Source organism: Podarcis tiliguerta (assembly GCF_965153285.1).
Source record: "Podarcis tiliguerta genome assembly, chromosome: 4".
NCBI classification, from domain to species: domain Eukaryota; kingdom Metazoa; phylum Chordata; class Lepidosauria; order Squamata; family Lacertidae; genus Podarcis; species Podarcis tiliguerta.
This window is the reverse complement of record NC_139537.1, coordinates 5,002,211-5,020,708: the sequence shown is the minus strand read 5'-3', so window position 1 is coordinate 5,020,708 and position 18,498 is coordinate 5,002,211. Positions and strand designations below refer to the sequence as shown.

General features: G+C 45.3%; 3 protein-coding genes across 3 annotated transcripts in view; 1 reads left to right on the top strand and 2 right to left on the bottom strand.

Moving 5' to 3' along the window:
* The window catches only part of LOC310676834 (tigger transposable element-derived protein 1-like), a gene marked incomplete at its 3' end in the record, with an annotated part of 1,439,559 nt that overhangs the window by 799,853 nt on the left and 621,208 nt on the right, over positions 1–18,498 (bottom strand). The window lies entirely within an intron of this gene.
* RNF121 (ring finger protein 121) overlaps positions 1–18,498 on the top strand; it is a 175,900-nt gene that overhangs the window by 68,700 nt on the left and 88,702 nt on the right. The window lies entirely within an intron of this gene.
* Positions 1–18,498, bottom strand: part of NUMA1 (nuclear mitotic apparatus protein 1) — a gene marked incomplete at its 5' end in the record, with an annotated part of 70,275 nt that overhangs the window by 23,717 nt on the left and 28,060 nt on the right. The window contains 9 exon segments of the mRNA XM_083436020.1: positions 1,756–1,873; positions 3,336–3,493; positions 5,457–5,568; positions 6,719–6,803; positions 7,224–7,304; positions 8,144–8,226; positions 9,107–9,186; positions 12,211–12,296; positions 13,981–14,051. Of these exon segments, the coding sequence (XP_083292146.1) occupies positions 1,756–1,873; positions 3,336–3,493; positions 5,457–5,568; positions 6,719–6,803; positions 7,224–7,304; positions 8,144–8,226; positions 9,107–9,186; positions 12,211–12,296; positions 13,981–14,051 (874 nt within the window).

Here is an 18,498-nt window from a genome sequence, read left to right as displayed (position 1 = left end):
CTTCTGCTATGACTTCTTGAGGGAGCTCCATGCTTAGAACAGCTCAGCTCCCTTTAAGTGCTATGAAATCCAAAGTCCAATACAGTAGACTTTGGAAGATGCCATGCGCAAGGCTCTTTGGGGCTGACAAACCAGCATCCCATAGTCAGGGCCCATGTCAACTTCGGAAAAGGGGGTTCAGTCAAAGCAACAGCAGAGGGCCAACAAATCCTAGTCCAGGGTTTCCCAAACTTGGGTCTCCAGCTTTTGTTGGACTACAACTCCCATCACCCCTAGCTAGCAGAACAAGTGGTCAGGGATGATGGGAATTGTAGTTCAAAAACAGCCAGAGACCCAAGTTTGGGAAACCCTGCCCTAGACTGAGCACATCAGCTCCTGCTTACCATGGATCTCTAGGATATAATAGGGACCAAAATTCCACATCTTCCCCCTTCCGAGTGAATGATCAGGAGCTTGAGAGGGGAGAGTAAATGAGGGGAAAGAAAACATGCCTTCCTCCTCTCTCCCCACTGAATGGCAGCCACAAACAAGTCTGAAGGAGGAAGAGATGTTTTAAAGAAGAATCAACTCCAAGCAGCTGAAGGCAATCGTAAGCCAGGTGTGCCTAGGGAACAGATTTGCAAATGACTCTCAGCTGTTTCTTAAATGGCACCCATGTGCCGGATACTATAACACCACAGCAGTGGCACAGTCCCTAGAGCACTGACAGCATTCCCTCCCTCTCCTTTCTTTCAAGGAGCTGGGCTAGAGCAAAGGCATATGGATCCTTTGCATTTTCTTGACAATAATGCTACGGAGCAGGTTAAGTCAGAGACAGCGACTGGCCCTGGGTCAGTGAGTAAGCTTCATAGCTGATAGAAAGGACAAGGTGGAGGGTAGACAAGATAAGCAAAGATGCTAGGAGGGTGGAGAGCAAATTGGTTGGAGCCTTTTAAGGCAAAGGCACCAGTCATGGCAAGGAAGACACTAAAGGCTGAAACAGCACACAAAAGAAAGTGAAAGGCAGTAAAAACAAGTAAGGTACAGTGGTGCCTCGCAAGACGAAAAGAATCCGTTCCGCGAGTCTTTTCGTCTTGCGGTTCTTTCGTCTTGCGAAGCAAGCCCATTAGCGGATTAGCGCTATTAGCGCTATTGGCAGTTTAAGGGCTATTAACGGCTTTTTAAGGCTTAAGGGATTAGCGGTTTTGCTGCTAAAAGGCTTTTAACAGCTTAGTGCTTCAGGAAAAGGGGTTTTGGAGCGGGGAAAAAACGCAAAAAAAATCGTCAATTTTCATCTTGCGAAGCAAGCCCATAGGGAAATTCGTCTTGCGAAGTGCCTCTGAAAACGGAAAACCCTTTCGTCTAGCGGGTTTTCCATCTTGCGAGGCATTCGTCTTGCGAGGCACCACTGTAATAAGACAAATAAGGATAATGAAAAGGGCAGGAGCTAAGGAGAGACCCTGGCTGCTTCGATTAAAGGTAGGAACAAGTGAGGTGCACGGTGGGAACTGCCTAGTTCCCAAGGTGTCCTCACCACCTTTGACCAGCAGGTGACGCCAGAGGCCAGCACTATTTTCTTACCCAGCAAAGTCTTCTTCAAAACAACCCAGCACCCCAGATCTGAGCCAGGAAAGTCCAACAGAGCAAATCAGTATTATTTAGTAGGTTACTATCCCACTTTTCGACTTAAGTCTTCAAAGTAGTGAGCTAGACACAAAACGAAGAGAACCAGAGGGGCCGCCCTAGTGGGACATTCCAGCCCGAGGGAGGAAGTACCTCTCGTTTTTTTCTCTGAGTTCCTCCATTTCCTTGGATTCCAGCTGATCCGCTGCTTGCTTCTCATGTAGGAGGGTCAGGCGGTCGATCCGCTGCTTCATCATCAGGATCCGTGTTTCTGAAGCAGGAGGGGAGAAGAGAGGGCACTGATTATTCAGAAACTAAAAGGCACATGGTGGCTTCCCCCTGTACAGCAACCAGGCTCCTCTCCATCCAGACAAAGCGACTCTGGACGGGCTGTGTGTTGCTCTGCCTCCCAGCAGAGGTTGCACAATACACAGAGCAGCACAGGGAACAAAGACAAATAACAATGGCATCTGAACACAGGATTAGGCAACTTGCTCACTTTGCAGAAATTTAATCTGACTGCAGAATTTGGAGGGAGGAGAGTGAGGCTGTTTGTGTCTGGCATGTGCCCTCTTTAACAGAGAGCTGGTGGGGCCAGTAAAGTGTTTTGCCAGATGGATCTACGGCTGACCACAATTAGGAGCAGGATTTTAAGTTCTAGTCCATGGAAAGTTCCATTAGGATCCTAACACATCATCTAGTTCTTATCTAGATCATATTCCTTCTAGTTAGATTATTATGTTATGCACCTGTGGGTACCAGACTCCCCTAAAACTCCTGGGTTCAGTAGGGGTTGGGATTTAATCAAGGCAAATGTTAAAATAGAAGCCAGGCCAGTTTCCTGATGAGGTAGGCCAGGCATAGGTAAACCCCAGCCCTCCAGATGTTTGGGACTACAATTCCCATCATCCCTGACCACTGGTCCTGTTAGCTAGGGATGATAGGAATTGTAGTCCCAAACATCTGGAGGGCCAATGCCTGAGGTAAACGCTTGGGAGATGAGCCATTTAGAGAACACTGGGAAGGTAATGAGCCATGGAGGGGGCTCTGGGCCAATAGCAAATGAGAGAGTTGGTTAGAAGACAGAGGGAGAGTTTAAAGTGGAGTCTTTAGGGTTGGCTGCAATGTGACCTAGCGATGAAAAACGGTTGCAGGCTGGCAAAGGCAGCAAGCTGGAGAGAGGGTCAGCGCACAGTGGTGAATTTGTTTGAATCCAAGGCTGCAGCTATGCAAACAAGGCCCTTTGTGGTGCTAATGCTCTGAGTCCCTCCATCGCAGGTTCAGGTTGTATATATGCGTAAACATATATCCTAAAGATACCACAGTCTGAGCCGTGCCTCATTTCCAAAAGGAAACACGAACCCTGGGTAAGTGGACCTGGAACCACTGGAATCTCGCCCGCTGAGACTGGGGTGACGTGCAACCATTATTAGTAATGTTTTTTCGTCCCAACCTCCCTCTAGGAGCCCAGGGCAGCCATACAACATGAGTTGAAACAGCAGGCAAAAAGAACACACCTACAAATACATCAACAGCCTCCAAGGAACCGCTAGCATTGCTTTTCCCGCCACACCCATCCCCGATGGTTCACTGCTGCCACCCTCTTTTCCTGCAACTGAGAGGTTCAGGAGCACTTTCATTGCTTCTTCCCACAAAAAGTGCTTGAGGAAAGGGCTCTGCTTGTCTCAGCACCCTGGCAGCAACCACTCCACTCCAGTGGCTGACCCCCTCACCTTTCTCATCAACGAGCTTTCGGCTCTCTGCCAGCTCATGTTCCAGCTCATCTCGATTTTCTCTCTCGTCTTCCAGCAGCTTCTTCAGCTTCCTTATCTGAAACTGGGGTGAATGCATGATGTCACCCATAGGAGAGGCTGAGGAGCCAGGGAGCAACCTGCGAAGAAGTACCAGCCATCTGCATTTGAATTTTTATTTTTTACATGTGAAAGACGCTTGCACAAAACTCTTGCTGAGCAAAATGTGGTTCATGTTATGACATCCAAAAGGAAACAAGTATAAATGGTTAACCATTCAGATTCTACAAGCGCTATTAAAAATTCCACATTGTGCCAAGAAACATGACCCAGCCATCCCATTTATCTAGTTGACACACAAAGAGATGTGCTTTGCAATGTCCCCAAACATGCTGCGCTAACCTCACTCAAGCTACAGGACAAGTGATATGGTCTTAGAAAGCCATCCCCGCAACTGTAACAGGGAAGAGGGTCTAGAGCTAGACAACGCAGGCATCTGTTCCTAGCTCCTCTCTGCTCACATTTAGCAAATACTAGCAATGGAGAGCCAGGGATACCACCATGCAAGCTGCAAAGAGGTTGAAGCAGAGTTCAAATCCCGGCTTATCCCATGCCACTCAGCCAATGAGAGCACGGCCAGCGTCAGTGCAGTTCCAACTGCAGACAGCAATGAGAGCCCAGCTGAACAAGGCCCTCTGTGAGATCACAAAGAGAGTGCCAAGAAGTGGACACGGTTCAAGCTCTACGATATGCACCACCTTCCATTACGGCTGACGGCAGCACTCACTCCCAACCAGGCTTCCAGAATTCTTCTTGCCCCACTTGGCAGACAGTGTGAGGCAACTTCCTGTGTTCCTGAGTCAAACCCTGGTCCATCCAGCTCAGTACAGCCCACACTGACTGGCAGTGGCTCTCCAGGATTTCAGGCAGGGGTCTCACCTGCAGGTGCCCGTGGGGACTAATCCTGGCGCTTCCTCAATGCAAAGCAGGCCCTCTACCATGGAGCTACGGCCCCTTCTCCTGAAGCAGACACTCAAACAGAACCTAACAACACTGCTTTTAAAATTTTTACTTGGAACTATTTAAAGGGCTGCAGTGAGAGCTGCTGAAAAGAGAACTGTCTCAGGGGAATGCACTTTATTTTCCTGAGTTTCCCTTCAAACTGTTCACCAGAAAAACACTGTGTGGGAGTGGGGGAACCTAGATCTAATGAAAATGTTATTAAGTGATCTAAGGAACTATAGAGACCCAAGGTCTTGTGAAGTCTTACAGCTACTAAGCTGACTCTGTAATCTAGATATTTGATATATTGTCATTCACATACATTTTTATGTTATTATCTTCTATTTTTAGAAGTTTCCATTAAGTTGGCTTAAATGTAACCTCCTTCCTTGGGCATATCACTAGAAACATAAATTGAGCAGGCACACGTAAGCTTTCCAAACTGACATTTAAGGTCTCTTAGCCCACCTGCACCCACAATGGGATTCACCAATTCTGTTTTGAGCAGACACACAGCTTGGCCACATGGGGGTGCTGTGGTGGAGGAAGAACTCTGTTCCCAGGCCTCCCCTGGCTACCCCAGGAAGTCTCTTTACTTCAGCCTTTGACACCAGAGGTACAACATGTTTTCACAACCCGGCCTATTCCTGCAACTGAATTTCCTTCAACTGTTTTCAGTTCTGTGTCTTATATTGTTGTAACCCACCTAGAATCTGCTGGTGAAGGGCAGGCGATATGCAACAATAATAATTATGGTATGGGGCTTCACTGTCTATGCAACTCCTTATCATCTCTTCACCACCTCTTTATTCTCTCCCTTGCCAGTTTCTGTGCAAACCACAAATTCCACGCTTCCAAAGGCAACTCAGAATTCTACAAAAAAATCAGATTCCACCTTCACAAGCTGAGGAAAAAGCCTCAAGTAACTTAGATCAAAAGCAGAGATCTGGTGTCTCCTTGGAACAGAATTTGGTTTTCCCAGGCAGGGGCCATATCAAATCCTGCAAGTGCCCTGAAAGGAGGGTTTCCATCTGCCTGTGTGGCATCAGACTGCTGGAATCACAACCACGAATCCTGGGAAGCAACTAGTCAATAACGTACTTATTCAAGCCGGATGAAGAGGCGACCTTCTGCAGCTTCAAGAAGTGCACCTCTCGCCTTGGTGGGGTGGTCTCCTCCGAGCTGGTGCTGGAGATACTCGATGATTGTGGCACTGGAGGAAGAGGGAGGGTGTGCAGGATGTCAGAGCCAGCTTGGCAGCAGCAAAGAAAAAAGCAAAAGAAGCAAAACCTTAAGCCCAGGGTCCATCCACCCCCCCCCATCCACCCCATTTGGGTCAGCTGAAGAAGTTCAAGGAATGAACAATTCGGTTTATTAAGTGCACAGATCAACCAGCTTATGAAGAAAATGTTTCAGGTTGTTGTTGTTTTTAGCTGAGGAAGAAAAAAGCAAGCAAGAGGGGCTATGAGTGTCTTATAGAATCGGGAATACCAAATGGGAGATAGTATATTCCCAAAGCATAAAGGACCTTTCACTGCCAGCCAATCTAAAGGCAAACACAACACACAATCAAAGTGTCTTGTGAGGACAAGGAGAAATCCACTTTCCAGGATTCTCTGCAGTTTAGGGCCCCCATACAGAGGCTGCATAATGATGTTTACTCTATATCCAACATGGAAAATTTACAAGGCATAAAATCTTATTCTGACTCATTTGAATGCAGATATACAACTTGATTGAGGCAGGAGATGTGCACCACTGGCGTGCAGATGCTGCATGCCAATGGGCCAGAAGCAAGAAGAGGCTTTGTCTGCCAGACAGAATACTTCCACAGGGAAGTGTTTTTTTAGAAGCCTCCACATAAGGGCTGTAAGTCTTGAGTCAGCTCTGGACAGCAGTATTCTGCATCAATGCAGTATTTCCGGCCATTAAAGCTCCTGTTCACTCCGACCAATTTGCAAGAGCTCAGCCAGCATCGTTCCCTTTGACTCCCCCCACCCTCTGTAAATTATGCCATGCTAATGCCTACACCTGGCTCCTACTTGCTTTGAAAGAGCCTGTGGAAAAGCCAGACAGAAGCTTTTGAACCAATGCCTTAACCTCACCAAGAACACTTGCATCTCAACAGACAGCTCACCAAATATTGCCACCCGCAACTAGTGACTCAGACTTTATCCGCTTTAGACTCGCTGTGTAGGAACCGCTGCCCCCCTCCAGCTGCTCACTGCTGTTCCAACAAACCTGCAGTGGGGCAGCCATGAGATCAAACTGTGTGGCCCGATCTGGGTTGAGCCACTGAAGTCAGCAGGGCAGCCTCGTGCCCCTGAAGGTATTTCAGTCCCCCATGCTCACCCGGCACTTACTTTTCTTTTGAAGGAAGGTCTCCAGATTCTCACCGAGGCAATCTTCGTTGTACAACATGAAGTTCAGTGACTTAGCCATCTCCGCCTGAGGGAACAGGGAGGGGGGGGAGGAGGAGGAGGAGGAGGAGGAGGAGGAGACAGGGCAGCATGAGCAACTGTGAACCTAAGAGAAGCCTTTGCTGCTGGATGAGGCAAATGGCTCCTCTAGTTCAGCACACGGCTCTTCCCACAGTGGCCAACCAGTTGCCCCCACTGGAGGAAATGTGCAGCCCTCCCTACTTGTGGTTCCTAGCCAAAGGAACTTCTGGTCACATGTAAAGCCAGAGGAAGGTATCCTGCCCTTTAAGCAAGCTTTCCCCTCTGCTGCTTTAGCTTGGACTATCCTTTGTGGAATGTGAGCCACCCCAAAACCATCACCACAGACAGTTCTTCCATCCCTAGCAGGCTCCAAAAGGTCACTTAGCTGATAAGGCATCTATAGCTGGAGGCAGAATGTTTGAGTTACCTGGAGATCATACTCAACCGTGGTCCATTCTCTGGGAATCTTATCACTCATGGAAGCATAGTAAAACAGCAGCATGACCACCTGAAGAACAGCAGAGACAGAGTGATGTAACATCACATGCCACATACAAAGGGAGCGCAAGACTGTGCATTTTGCCCGTCAGAAGATGCAAAGATATGAACTCTGATGTCGTGAATACAGCTTTCTACAGATGTCCTTAGAACCTTTTTAAAATAAGCTGGATGTCGATCCAGGATTGGTTGCTATCTTTCCACCACTGGTGCATGATTTTCCATAATTTGGAAATAGCTCCTCCCACTTATCAGGCCACCATTGTATGTGTTTTAAAACAATGACTTGTGTTAATGAACTTCCCTGTGAGGGCACATCTGCATGCATAGTGAAGGTGATCTAGGACAGCTGTGGAGAGGAATAAAACTTTGGTCAAGAGACTAGCGCATGATGGAAATCTAGAGGGCTGGTGGAGTTTGGGGGGGAAGGCAGCATATGACCCACCAATGGTTAACTTTAATCTTGCATATTGGTTTTCAAAGTTTAATAGCAAAGTCACATATTAATATTCTATCTTGCTTTCCATATAATCATCATCTGCATAACATTGTTCCTTATTTTTCCCTTTCCCAATATTTATTCATGTACAATGTACTGTTGATTGCTCCTTCATACCATTACACTCACCCCTTTTATAAGCTGCAATGTGTTTCCTTCTGCCGATAACTTTAAAACATATATTTTCTAATGCATTTTAGCTTATTGAGCCCTGTTTGAGCACCACCCTCTCACACTCTGGGGCACGTTAAGAATCTCATTCCAGCATGTCCTCTTGACGCTGCTAACAACCATCTCCCACAATGCCAGCCTGAGCCCCTATATAAAGAGAGCAGCAGGTGTGTGCATACCTTGGCTAGCTCCAACTCCTCCGCTGCTAGAAGCTTCTCCTCAGATACCAAGTTCTGTGCTGTGGATTTGTGCTTGCAGCGTTCTGGAAGAGGAATGTGAATTTAAAAAAGGAGTCTTTGAATTCAATCACAGCACCAACCCCAAGGAAAAGGTCTAGGCTAGTTATGGAACCCAAAACAACCCCGCACCCCACCCTCAGGTGGAAGTGCAGGGGTGGTTTATCAAAAAGATCTAGGAAGGTTTTCGGCTTCAAAAATGAGTGTAGCCACTACATTTTTGTCCATTTCGGCTCTAAAGCTTAGATTGCTTTACATCTATGTACACATCGTCTTTTTAGCTGCTCTGGGGCATTTACTGCTCATAAGCAGCAGAGGCGTTCCAATGGCTTCCTCTCCTTTAGCTGTGGCAGCTTGCCATGAGCACCTTTGGACTGAACCTGAGATCAGGCTTGAAATAGCCTTTCACCAAGTGGACCCAAGGCAAGTAAGAATCACCTCTGGGCAGCTAAATGTCTCTGGCTGAGTTTTCTCTCTTCTCTCCTGCACAAGGGGGACCAGCAGGCAGAAGGGGAACTTAAGCCTAGCAAGTCTTGCCATGCTTATTCCCCTCCCCTCCCCTGGCCTTACATGGGTAGAGGGACCTGCTGGCTACTTTCTTCCAATGTTCAGTCTTCACAAAATCATTGTGGGAGCTGCACACAGGCTCACATACTCTTGCAATTTTTAACTGTATGAGTGGGGAAAAGTAGTGCAGTATGGAAAACTGCCACTCTTGCCACCAACTCTATCTATCTTCTAGGAACAGGAGAGACTGTTAAGAAGTTTCTGCATTAACAACAGCTTTGCTTGCCAGCTTCCTCCACATTGGAGAGTGTGGCAGATGGAGGCTCAGGCTGATGTGCAGACAACAGATTATCTAAATTCAGAAAGAGCCAAGATGCACCAAGTGGCAGGATCTCTTACTCTTGAGAAAGCCGACGACATAGGCAACCCGGTCTGGCAAACTCTGCTGCAAAGGGTCCCGTCCCTCTTCAGAGCCATGACTGGAAGAGAACAAAGCAAGCACTTCAACAGAGAGACAGAGTCATTCCTGATGAACTATTTGACCAGAGGGATGATGAGAATCGGAAACAAATGAGGAAGAGTTCACATCTACAGTCCAGCCTGTTTACTGTGGCACCTAGAATGGACCTCTTTGAAGCCTGAAGCTATGTAACACGGTAAAACGGTAGCCGTTTCCCTTGCGAAACTGGACAGGGAAGTAGTCTGGGTACAACTAGTTCCAATTCAAAGCAGGCTGGTGTATTTGTGGGCAGGGAGAAGTGTCATTAAGTGAAAAAGAGTAAGCATTTTTAAGCTATTACGCCATTAATGAAGCAGGAGATCTAGCTAAAAGACAAAGCAAAGGATTTTTTTTGCTTGCTTCATAAAGGGCATTCATACAATAAAGCAATCTGAAATAGACTTCCTATGAACATAGAAGATTAAATGATGTATCAGTCCCTAAAGCTGTCCAATCAAGCCCTCCCCATGATCTCCTGTTGATTTGGACTACAACTCCCATGAGTCCCAATGATCATGGCCATGTGGTGCTGGGCCTGATAGCAGTTGTAGTCCAAAACATCCGGAGGGCACCAGGTTGGGGAAAGCTGATCTGATTGTTCTTGAAAAGGCAGCAGTGGGAAACACCACAATTGCCAGCTGCTTATCAATGTCATTGGTATCTCTGTATGACCAGAAACTATGGGAGCATCTGACTGGGTTCATACTGGGAACGGTGGGTGGGGAAAAGACTTGATGATCAGACTGCAAGACTAACACAGTCCAGAACACAAAATGAACACTCAGAAAGACAACAGCTATCCCTGGTGTTCTCCACTTATCCTTTGCATCCAAAGGCAGAACTCCCCAGACTTAATAACTAACGATTAGATTCTGTTTACTTCCTTGTTTACATTGTGAGCAACGCCCACTAGAGACTGCACAATGATGCACCCAAAAGAGCCACTAGGGGGAGCCAATTGTGCTGCTTCTCAAGTTTGCGACACTCAGAGTCAGGCCTGGAACAACCCCTGTACTATGCTGCCTGAAACAAGTATCTGAGAACCATGGAGTTGCAGAGTTGGGAAAGGACCGCAAGGGTCATCTAGTCCAACCCTCTGCAATGCAGGAATCCTTTGCTCAACGTGGATCTCGAACCCACAACCCTATGATCAAGAGGCTCATGCTCTACCAACTTGTGAGCTATCCTAGTTCCACGCTTCACAATTTTAGGACGTTTGATCAGTGGCTTTTTTTCAGCCAAGCACCCACACTCATCTACTCTGAGCTCAGGCTGCTCAGCAGAACCCAAACAGCTTCAGAGTCTGACACAGCAAACTGCCAAGAATTAAAATGTTAGCTCTAAAAATTCAAGGAAGGGGTTTGCTTCACTGCAAGGTGCTTGAACCAGGTAGGTAAAGAATAGCAAATTTATTATGATTCGATTCATATCCCGCCCTTCCTCCCAAAGGAATCCAGGGTGGCGAACACCTTGGGACAGAGTACATTGAGGGTCACCTTCACCCACATGTGACTAACTTTTAAGACCTTACATGGCCTGGTGGGGAGAGTATGATGGCACCTCATTTTTGGAACGCCAACAAAATTGTTCAGCACCTTCTTATCAGTACTTGGATATCAGAGTAACACTTTTAAAACAAAATTTAACAATACTTTTAATGGTACCCTCCTGTTTTAGAGTTCTGACTTTTGTCTGCTGCTTGTTTTGTGATTGTTTGGTTGCCTGCAACATTCTAGTAGTTAGCATTTATTTTTATATGTTGCTTTGGGTACATTTGTAGAAAAGTAATTTAAGCATCTTAGCATTATGAAAACACCAGACAGATAATTAGATGGTATCTGGGCAGTATAAGCCGAAATTTCAGGGTGCTTTGGGCTTCCAAGCATTTCAGGAGAAATTATGAGGCTGCCTGCACACCTCCAATATGCTCCTAGAACAATTACCAAAAGAAGATGGAAATTAAGTATCTACAGAACTGCAATGGAGGGACACCACTAATTCCTGAAATCCAGCAGGAGGCTTAGAAGAAAACCTGACACCCCTTTTACACAGTACTTCATAAACTGAGGTGCAGATCATTTGCAGTTTTTGAACCGAGTCTCCTCATCCTCCCCAAACCTTTACAAAAACCCCAAAGTTCTTACAGTGCAGGCAAAGTGCCTGACATGGCAGCTTGTTTCATGGATTTGTTTATCAGAGTTCAAAACCAGATGGAATGGGATTAAGTAGGCTTTGAGTAAATACAGACTCTGAAGGAAGTCCTCTTCACTACCTCCTCCTACACAACTGGGAATCATTTCTTAAATGCACCTCCAGCCGTCCAGCAGGACAGGTAACAATAGCCAAGGTGCATCAAGAGAGGCTCTCCCAGCTTAGGATGTAAAGTACAAAAATAACTTTCATCAAATAAAAACAACAACAACACTATATCAGAATATGTTCTGCATTTAATTCAGAATCCAATTAAGAGACAAAGAATGTAATCAACAGCAAACAGGCTACAATTCCTTAAAACCTCCGAGTTCCACTATGGTTATTCCTAAGACTCTGAAAGTGCTACAGATTTCACCTATGCACTTGAACAACACTGGAAGGGAGGAAGCTCATTGTCAGGGCTATGGGGGAATGAGAATTTACACAAGTACTTAATTCTGTATTAGCATTTGGAGGGGGGTGCATTATTACAGCAGCTGGTTTCCAAGCACTTGTTACTGCAAAGAGTGGCCTACAGTATAGAGGTAAAAGCACTGGAGAACCCAGGGATGGGAACTAACTAAAAGGTTTTCCAGCACCAGGGGATGCGCCTGCAGGGCTCTTCAAAGCTTGATCATCTTTATGACTAGCAGTTATACTGATCACTTTTTGTACATCATTTGCTACTGCTGTTCAATGGCTGTAGCATTCAGCCTCTGTCCCTACAAGACTTAAAAAACAACAACATTGCAATGCACATTGACTTCACAGTATAGCAAGGAAAAAGGAAGGTGTCCTCGGTGCCTCTTACATTTTGTTGATTATCTTGATGAAGATGCTGCAGTCTTGGAGCTGAGACAATGAATTCAGGGTATCATCCAGCTTCAGGCTGTTCACCTGAAGAAGAGAAGATGAATCAAATCACAGGCTAGAAATCCACTTGCTGGCAAGTTAAGGAATAAGGTCAGCATCTTACAGCTCAGTCAGTGCATCAATTCTGAAACTTGTGGTGATGTATCAATTGGAGTTTACCCACACATAAGCTTGGTTGAAACCCCATCAAGGAAAACATACAAGCACTTAGCAATGCACTGCATACACCTTGCACTTGGAGATGGAAGGATCTCAGATCAGACATAAAGATGAGTGATAGATAATAGCCTTCAGCACATCAACAGGAACATGCCCTACCCATCTGCCATAAAGCAAAAAACTTAATGGGTACATCACAACTGATCATGAGGCTTTGGAATAGGGTGCAGAAGAAGTACAAATTATTTCCTTTCCTTGCCTCCTGCTTGATACAACTCTACATGGATTTTAGTCTTCAAGTCCCAGTGGCCAGATGCTACCTCCAGAGGAGACAGCAGGCCTCAGTTACCAGTGGGAGAAGGATGGTACTCTCATGTCCTGCTTGTGAGCGTCTCAGAGGGCTCTGGATGCTCACAGTGATGGACCAGATAGACATTTATATCGTTTCAGCAGGGATTTTCTTACGCGCCCTGCCTTGGTGCCTTAACCCCACGTAGGAACTAATACAAACAGTTCTATATGGGAACCACTGAACAACATTGCTCCAATGAACCCTCATTCTTCATGACTGCCTGGGGGTACCTGAAAATTTTTCCTAGTTACGGTAGACTTAATTTTAACAGCTCTCACATTAACCATGGCCTTTTCCAAACATGCGTAAATCTCATCAATATCTTTAAGGAGTCTGAGGGAGTGGGAGCAACTGACAATTAACATAACATCCAGGAAGCGCCAGGAGCTTTCTAGGCATTCAAAAAGAGGTCCAACTCCTCATCTCCACCCCTTTCCTGATAAAAAGCAACAAATTTCAGAAGTTTTGGATTAAATCCAAGGTCTCAACACTTATCTGAACCAAGCATATCTGAAAGCTTTACAGAGCATCTAAGGAAAGAAACTCCCCCCCCCCCATGACATGCTTCCTCAGGGTGCCATTGATTTAAACCCATTACATACATCAGGAGGGGGGGGGGGAGCTGACTTAAATCCAGTTCCCCATGCATACTTCTATGCACATTTTCTAAATAATGGAGCGTATGTGGCTAATAAACCATGTTAACTGACAACTTAAAATTTACACTGCTTCAATTCTTACAATCAGGCCTTGAATCACATTGGCACACTAAACACTCTCCAGGGCTTCAGACAGAGGTCTCCCTCAACCCTACTTGGAGACTCTGGGAACTGAACCCAGAACCTTCTGTGTACCAAAAAAGAAAAAAAGAAAAAAAAAAGATGCCCTACAATTGAGTTACGGACATCTCACTGCCCGTTTTGTCATTGAAACACAGCTGGTTCTCTCGCTACAACTGCCCTGTTTTTACTGCCAGTTTTGCCTTTCCTAAAGTAAGATGTTTTACATCCCAGTAACTTGTTTCTCACAGGGAAGATCTGCTGGATCAAAAACACAGTGTCGCAAAGGGAACTGTCAGCTACACAAAGCATTTTGGACAAGGATAACAGAGCACAGTTAGAGGGAAAAGAAGGCACCAGAGCACAAGGTGTGGCTACATCCTAAGCAGTTACAAAGAATAAAGAAGAGGTATCTTACCCAAGCAAGGAGAGCTGAGGCTCTCGTGTTGTGAAGTGACATCTTGGTGCTTTGCCAGGTTACCCTCCAACCTAAAAAGGCCAAGAGAAAGGGAGAAAGAATTTAAAGCTTTGAAATTAAGTAATTTTCACTCCCCATCAAGAAATCACACTCCAAGAGCAAATAACATAAAAGTGCATCTGTTCTGTCCCTTGTGGGAACCTCAGCTCCTCTGATAAAAGGGAAAGTGGGCTTGAAGCTTTATGATCAGCCCTTGCTTCTTTAAAGTTCTGGACAGCTGTTACTCAAGTATCTGGCTTTGTTCAATATTTTTACAGGTAAAGAGAGAGAAACACACTTATTGCTTTCAAGGCTCCTCGTCCTGCCTCAGGCCTCTTAACCAGCAGAAAAGGCCCGCACCAAGGTTTAGTGTTACATTCCTTGATAGCAGGACTGTAAATGTAGGCTCATAGGAAGCTACCCTACAAAGGGCTGGCCAACAACATTTGTATTAACAATGTTTCATGGTTAGGCAGGTCAAATAGTATGCATTTTTCTGTATTAATGTGACATACCAATGGGGAGCTTGATTCAAACAGGATTTCTATCAGCAATATAAAACCAATCCATCATGACAGCTCCACTTCTCCAGCTACCAGTCTTTCTACCCCCACATCCTGCAATGATTTTGTAAAAGCTGAGTCAGTTATCTTTTGCCCTGGCCAAGGCCAGTCTGTTTTCTTTAAAACAAAAACAGGCACAGAGGACTGTACCATCTTAGACGTCTAGGAGGATGACTGTATATTTGAAAGCTTTTAGACAACGCAAAGGCAAAACATGCTAGTGAACATTCAAATATGCAAACCCCTACAAGTATACATATGACAGTGCCGTGCTATTCAAAAGTCTAAAAAATGACCTGGGAATGCCTGGATTGGCTCCAAGTGGAGAGGAACAGTTGTGACAAAATAGTGCATCACAGAGGCTTCCTGTTGTTACGATCTCCGCATACAAAACTAGCACGGAAACTAAACCAGCTCATGGAGTATTGAGAACCTTTAGTAAAAGCAGGGCTTTTGCAAACAGCAACTTTGAAGAAGAAATAGGAAAACAACTGTCCAGGAGCAAAGCAAACACAAGGCCCCTCTTTCAACCCCAACCAAAACAAGATTTAGCCTGCCCTAAGCTAGGGCTGCTATTTGCCCCTGTTATTTGGCCTGGGAAGGGGGGCAGAATGGGATGTCATTCTATCTGTTTTGACTTGCCACTTGTTACTAATGACAGGCCTTCTTTGAACCTTGTTATGAACCAACATCAAAGGGAAGGGGAAAACCTGGAACCAACCACTGAAAACCATAGGCATGGAAGTTTTGAGCCTAGTGTTTCCTTCCTAGTGTTTTGTCTTACGTGTCAAATATTTTTACTCCTTGCTGTTATTTTGCATCAGCAGTGGCTAACCATTTCTTATGTGAAGGACCACAGTGACCCATGGTCAAACCCTCCAGGGACCGCAGGCCAAGATCTTCTGTGGCAATTCTTGAGGGGCTTTGGGCCCCTTGCAAAAACCTTTGGGCATCACAGTATCACAACAGAGTACCTATAGGAGCAGTCAGGTGTTTTTTTTAGAAAGCGCAAAACCCTGGGGGACCCTCAGTGCTTTTGGCAACATGGCATCACAGCATTCTGGAGGGTCTTGCAAGTCCTGGAAGACTTGCTCCCTGCTTTGCTGGCCTTTTCTCACTTGGCCTGGGAAGACAAAGCTCTGCAGCTACAAAAGCTGAGGCTGCTGAAGAGACTCTTGGGCTGTGGTTTGTTTAAGGTGCTTTGTTGGTTTTTTGTTATTAATTAAGGATATTAATTACAGTGGTGCCTCGCAAAACGAAAAAAATCCGTTCTGTGAGTCTCTTCGTCTAGCGGTTTTTTCATCTTGCGAAGCAAGCCCATTAGCGGATTATCGCTATTAGCGGTTTAGCGGCTATTAAAGGCTTAAGGGATTAGCGGATTAGCTGCTAAAAGGCTATTAGCAGCTTAGTGCCTTAGAAAAAGGGGGTGGGGAGCGAAAAAACCCCCCCAGGAATCGCAAGACATTTTCGTCTTGCGAAGCAAGCCCATAGAGAAATTCGTCCTGCGAAGCACCTCCAAAACGGAAAACCCTTTCGTCTATCAGGTTTTCCGTCTTCCGAGGCATTCGTCTTGCGGGGCACCACTGTAATAATAATTGTTGTATCTTTAGTTTTATTCTTTTGATTTATGAGGACATTGTTTCAATTCAGTTGTGTACTTTTTGATGTGTTTTATTTATTCTGACTATTTTTATTACGTTTGTAATTATGTAACTCATGTTATAAGATGCCTTGAGCATGGTTTTAATTATGGAAAGATGGCATACAAATAAAATGACGATGGAAAAACCCTCCTGGAGAAATATATGCAGCTTCCAGGTGGAAGCAAGTTATCTACCTATATTATATAGAAACACAAGTGTTTAACAGTTTGACTAGTTGAGTGTCATATATTTATAGACTCACAGAACTGCAGAGTTGGAAGGGATTCCAGGGATCATCCAGTCCAACCCCCTGCAATGTAGGAAATCTCAAATAAAGCATACATGACAGATGGCCATCCAGCCTCTGCCTTAAAACCCCCAAGGAAGGAGAGTCCATCACCTTCTGAGGGAGACCACTGCAAAATGTTAATCACTGCACCTGCCTGGAAGAATAAAAACCAAGGCATTACTCAACCTTCAGAGCAGCATGTCTGATGGTAATAGAAGACTGAAAAGCCAGGACTACGGTCAATGCTAAACATACTATTTCCTCAAGAAAGAACAAGTAATGTCCCTCACAGCTCTTTCCAGGACTTCAGAGAGACCACAACTATAGGAAATAACAGCTCTTTTTAGCTATGCTCTCCAATTTAAAGCAAAGGAAAATACAAGTCAGCAATACAAATCAAGAAAAAGCAGAATGCTCACTTCAAATCGGGAACAAAATGCCCTGGTTTACTTGTGGCACAACTGAGGAAAGCTTGGATTTCACACAAGTTCTCAGCTGCAACATTTCCTCATTCTAGAATTCTAGAAGGCCTTTTCCTTCAATGTGTGACTCTTCCAGCATAAAAAGCAGTTAGTTGACAGGAAATATGTGGGCAGCTGGCTTGGAATCCTGTGCTAATGTACACAAAACGACGCGGCTGAAATAGAAACATGCAAAACAGGCATTTGTAATATTGGGCATGTGTTGAAAAATGGCTTTAGTAATTCTACACAGTAACCTGTTACAAGCCATCAGGTTCACAAAGCAGCACATTAAAATGTCATGTATGAAGCCCCATATCAGTTGTTTTTTCTGTAACTGCCTACATGCCGATCATAACTCTCAAAGGACTCTCACATTTTATCTGCATGCCCCCACTTCCCAAGACTCAACTTGGAGTAGTAAGTTTATGCAGCTTACTGGATTACACAAACAGGTGATTTTTTTAAAAAAAATATAACCCTGTGTACCAAGGGTGTCCCCTGAATATGTAGAGGAAGCCCCTATTGTTTTTGGATAGTGCTGTTTCGTTTCCAAACGGCAAGAACACAAGTTTACTGCTGGAAAGGGTGATCAAGGCCCCTGAGGAAACACCGGGAACCTCTATGGCTCCCCATTAGTTTCTATTGCTGTTCAACAACTGCCTATATAATGTAGGGTTGGTGTTACAATCACAAGGGCTCTTTAAAACACAAAAGGAGGGACACACACCATACTTTAGAGATCCTAGATTCAAGAGCCCACCGGCCAACACTGACAGGTGGAGGAAGCCATCCACATGTCAATCACCTGGTGCCATTTATTTATAAAACAGGATTTATACACCGCTTAAGTCATCAAAACCTAGAGGGAAGCTAGTCAGGACTATAAATTTGGAACCACCCAGAGAAGAAGCCCACTGGATGAGCAAGAGGGAAGTCTCACCAGATGTGGTATCTCAGCCCCAGTGACAAAGCAGCCGAGTAAATTCAACAGCAGAGCAAGGAGGACAGGGAAGACTACTCTCCCCACAACAAATCCTAAGCTCCCAAAGTAAACTAACTCAATAACCTGTAAAAACAGATATGCAGAGAGAAAGCCAGCTGGGGCACAGCATGCAGTGTATTGTACAGAATACTATAAATGCAACTGTCTGCCTTCTGGACAGAAGTCGTGGGGGTGTGCTTAGTGCAATGTGTTCCTGGTCCTCAGGGAACCAAGTTCCTTCTCCAAAGGCCGAAATGGTTGACCTGCAGAAGCTGAGAGAGGTTGGTGGACAAGGCCTTTGGGGACTTGACAGCTGCCACGCTGTCATGGAGAATGAGGGTCTCGGTAACTCTGAGGAAGAAAGAAATGATCCCTTAGAAACCTGCTCCACAGTAACTCGGAGCAGGGCTTTTAGTGTGACTGCCCCTGTTCTGCAGAACAGCATTTTTGTTGAAACACTCCATATGCCCACTGTCTGCATTTTCTGGAAACAACTGAAGAGGCTAGGAAAATGCCTCAGGCTGGCTAAGGCAGGGGA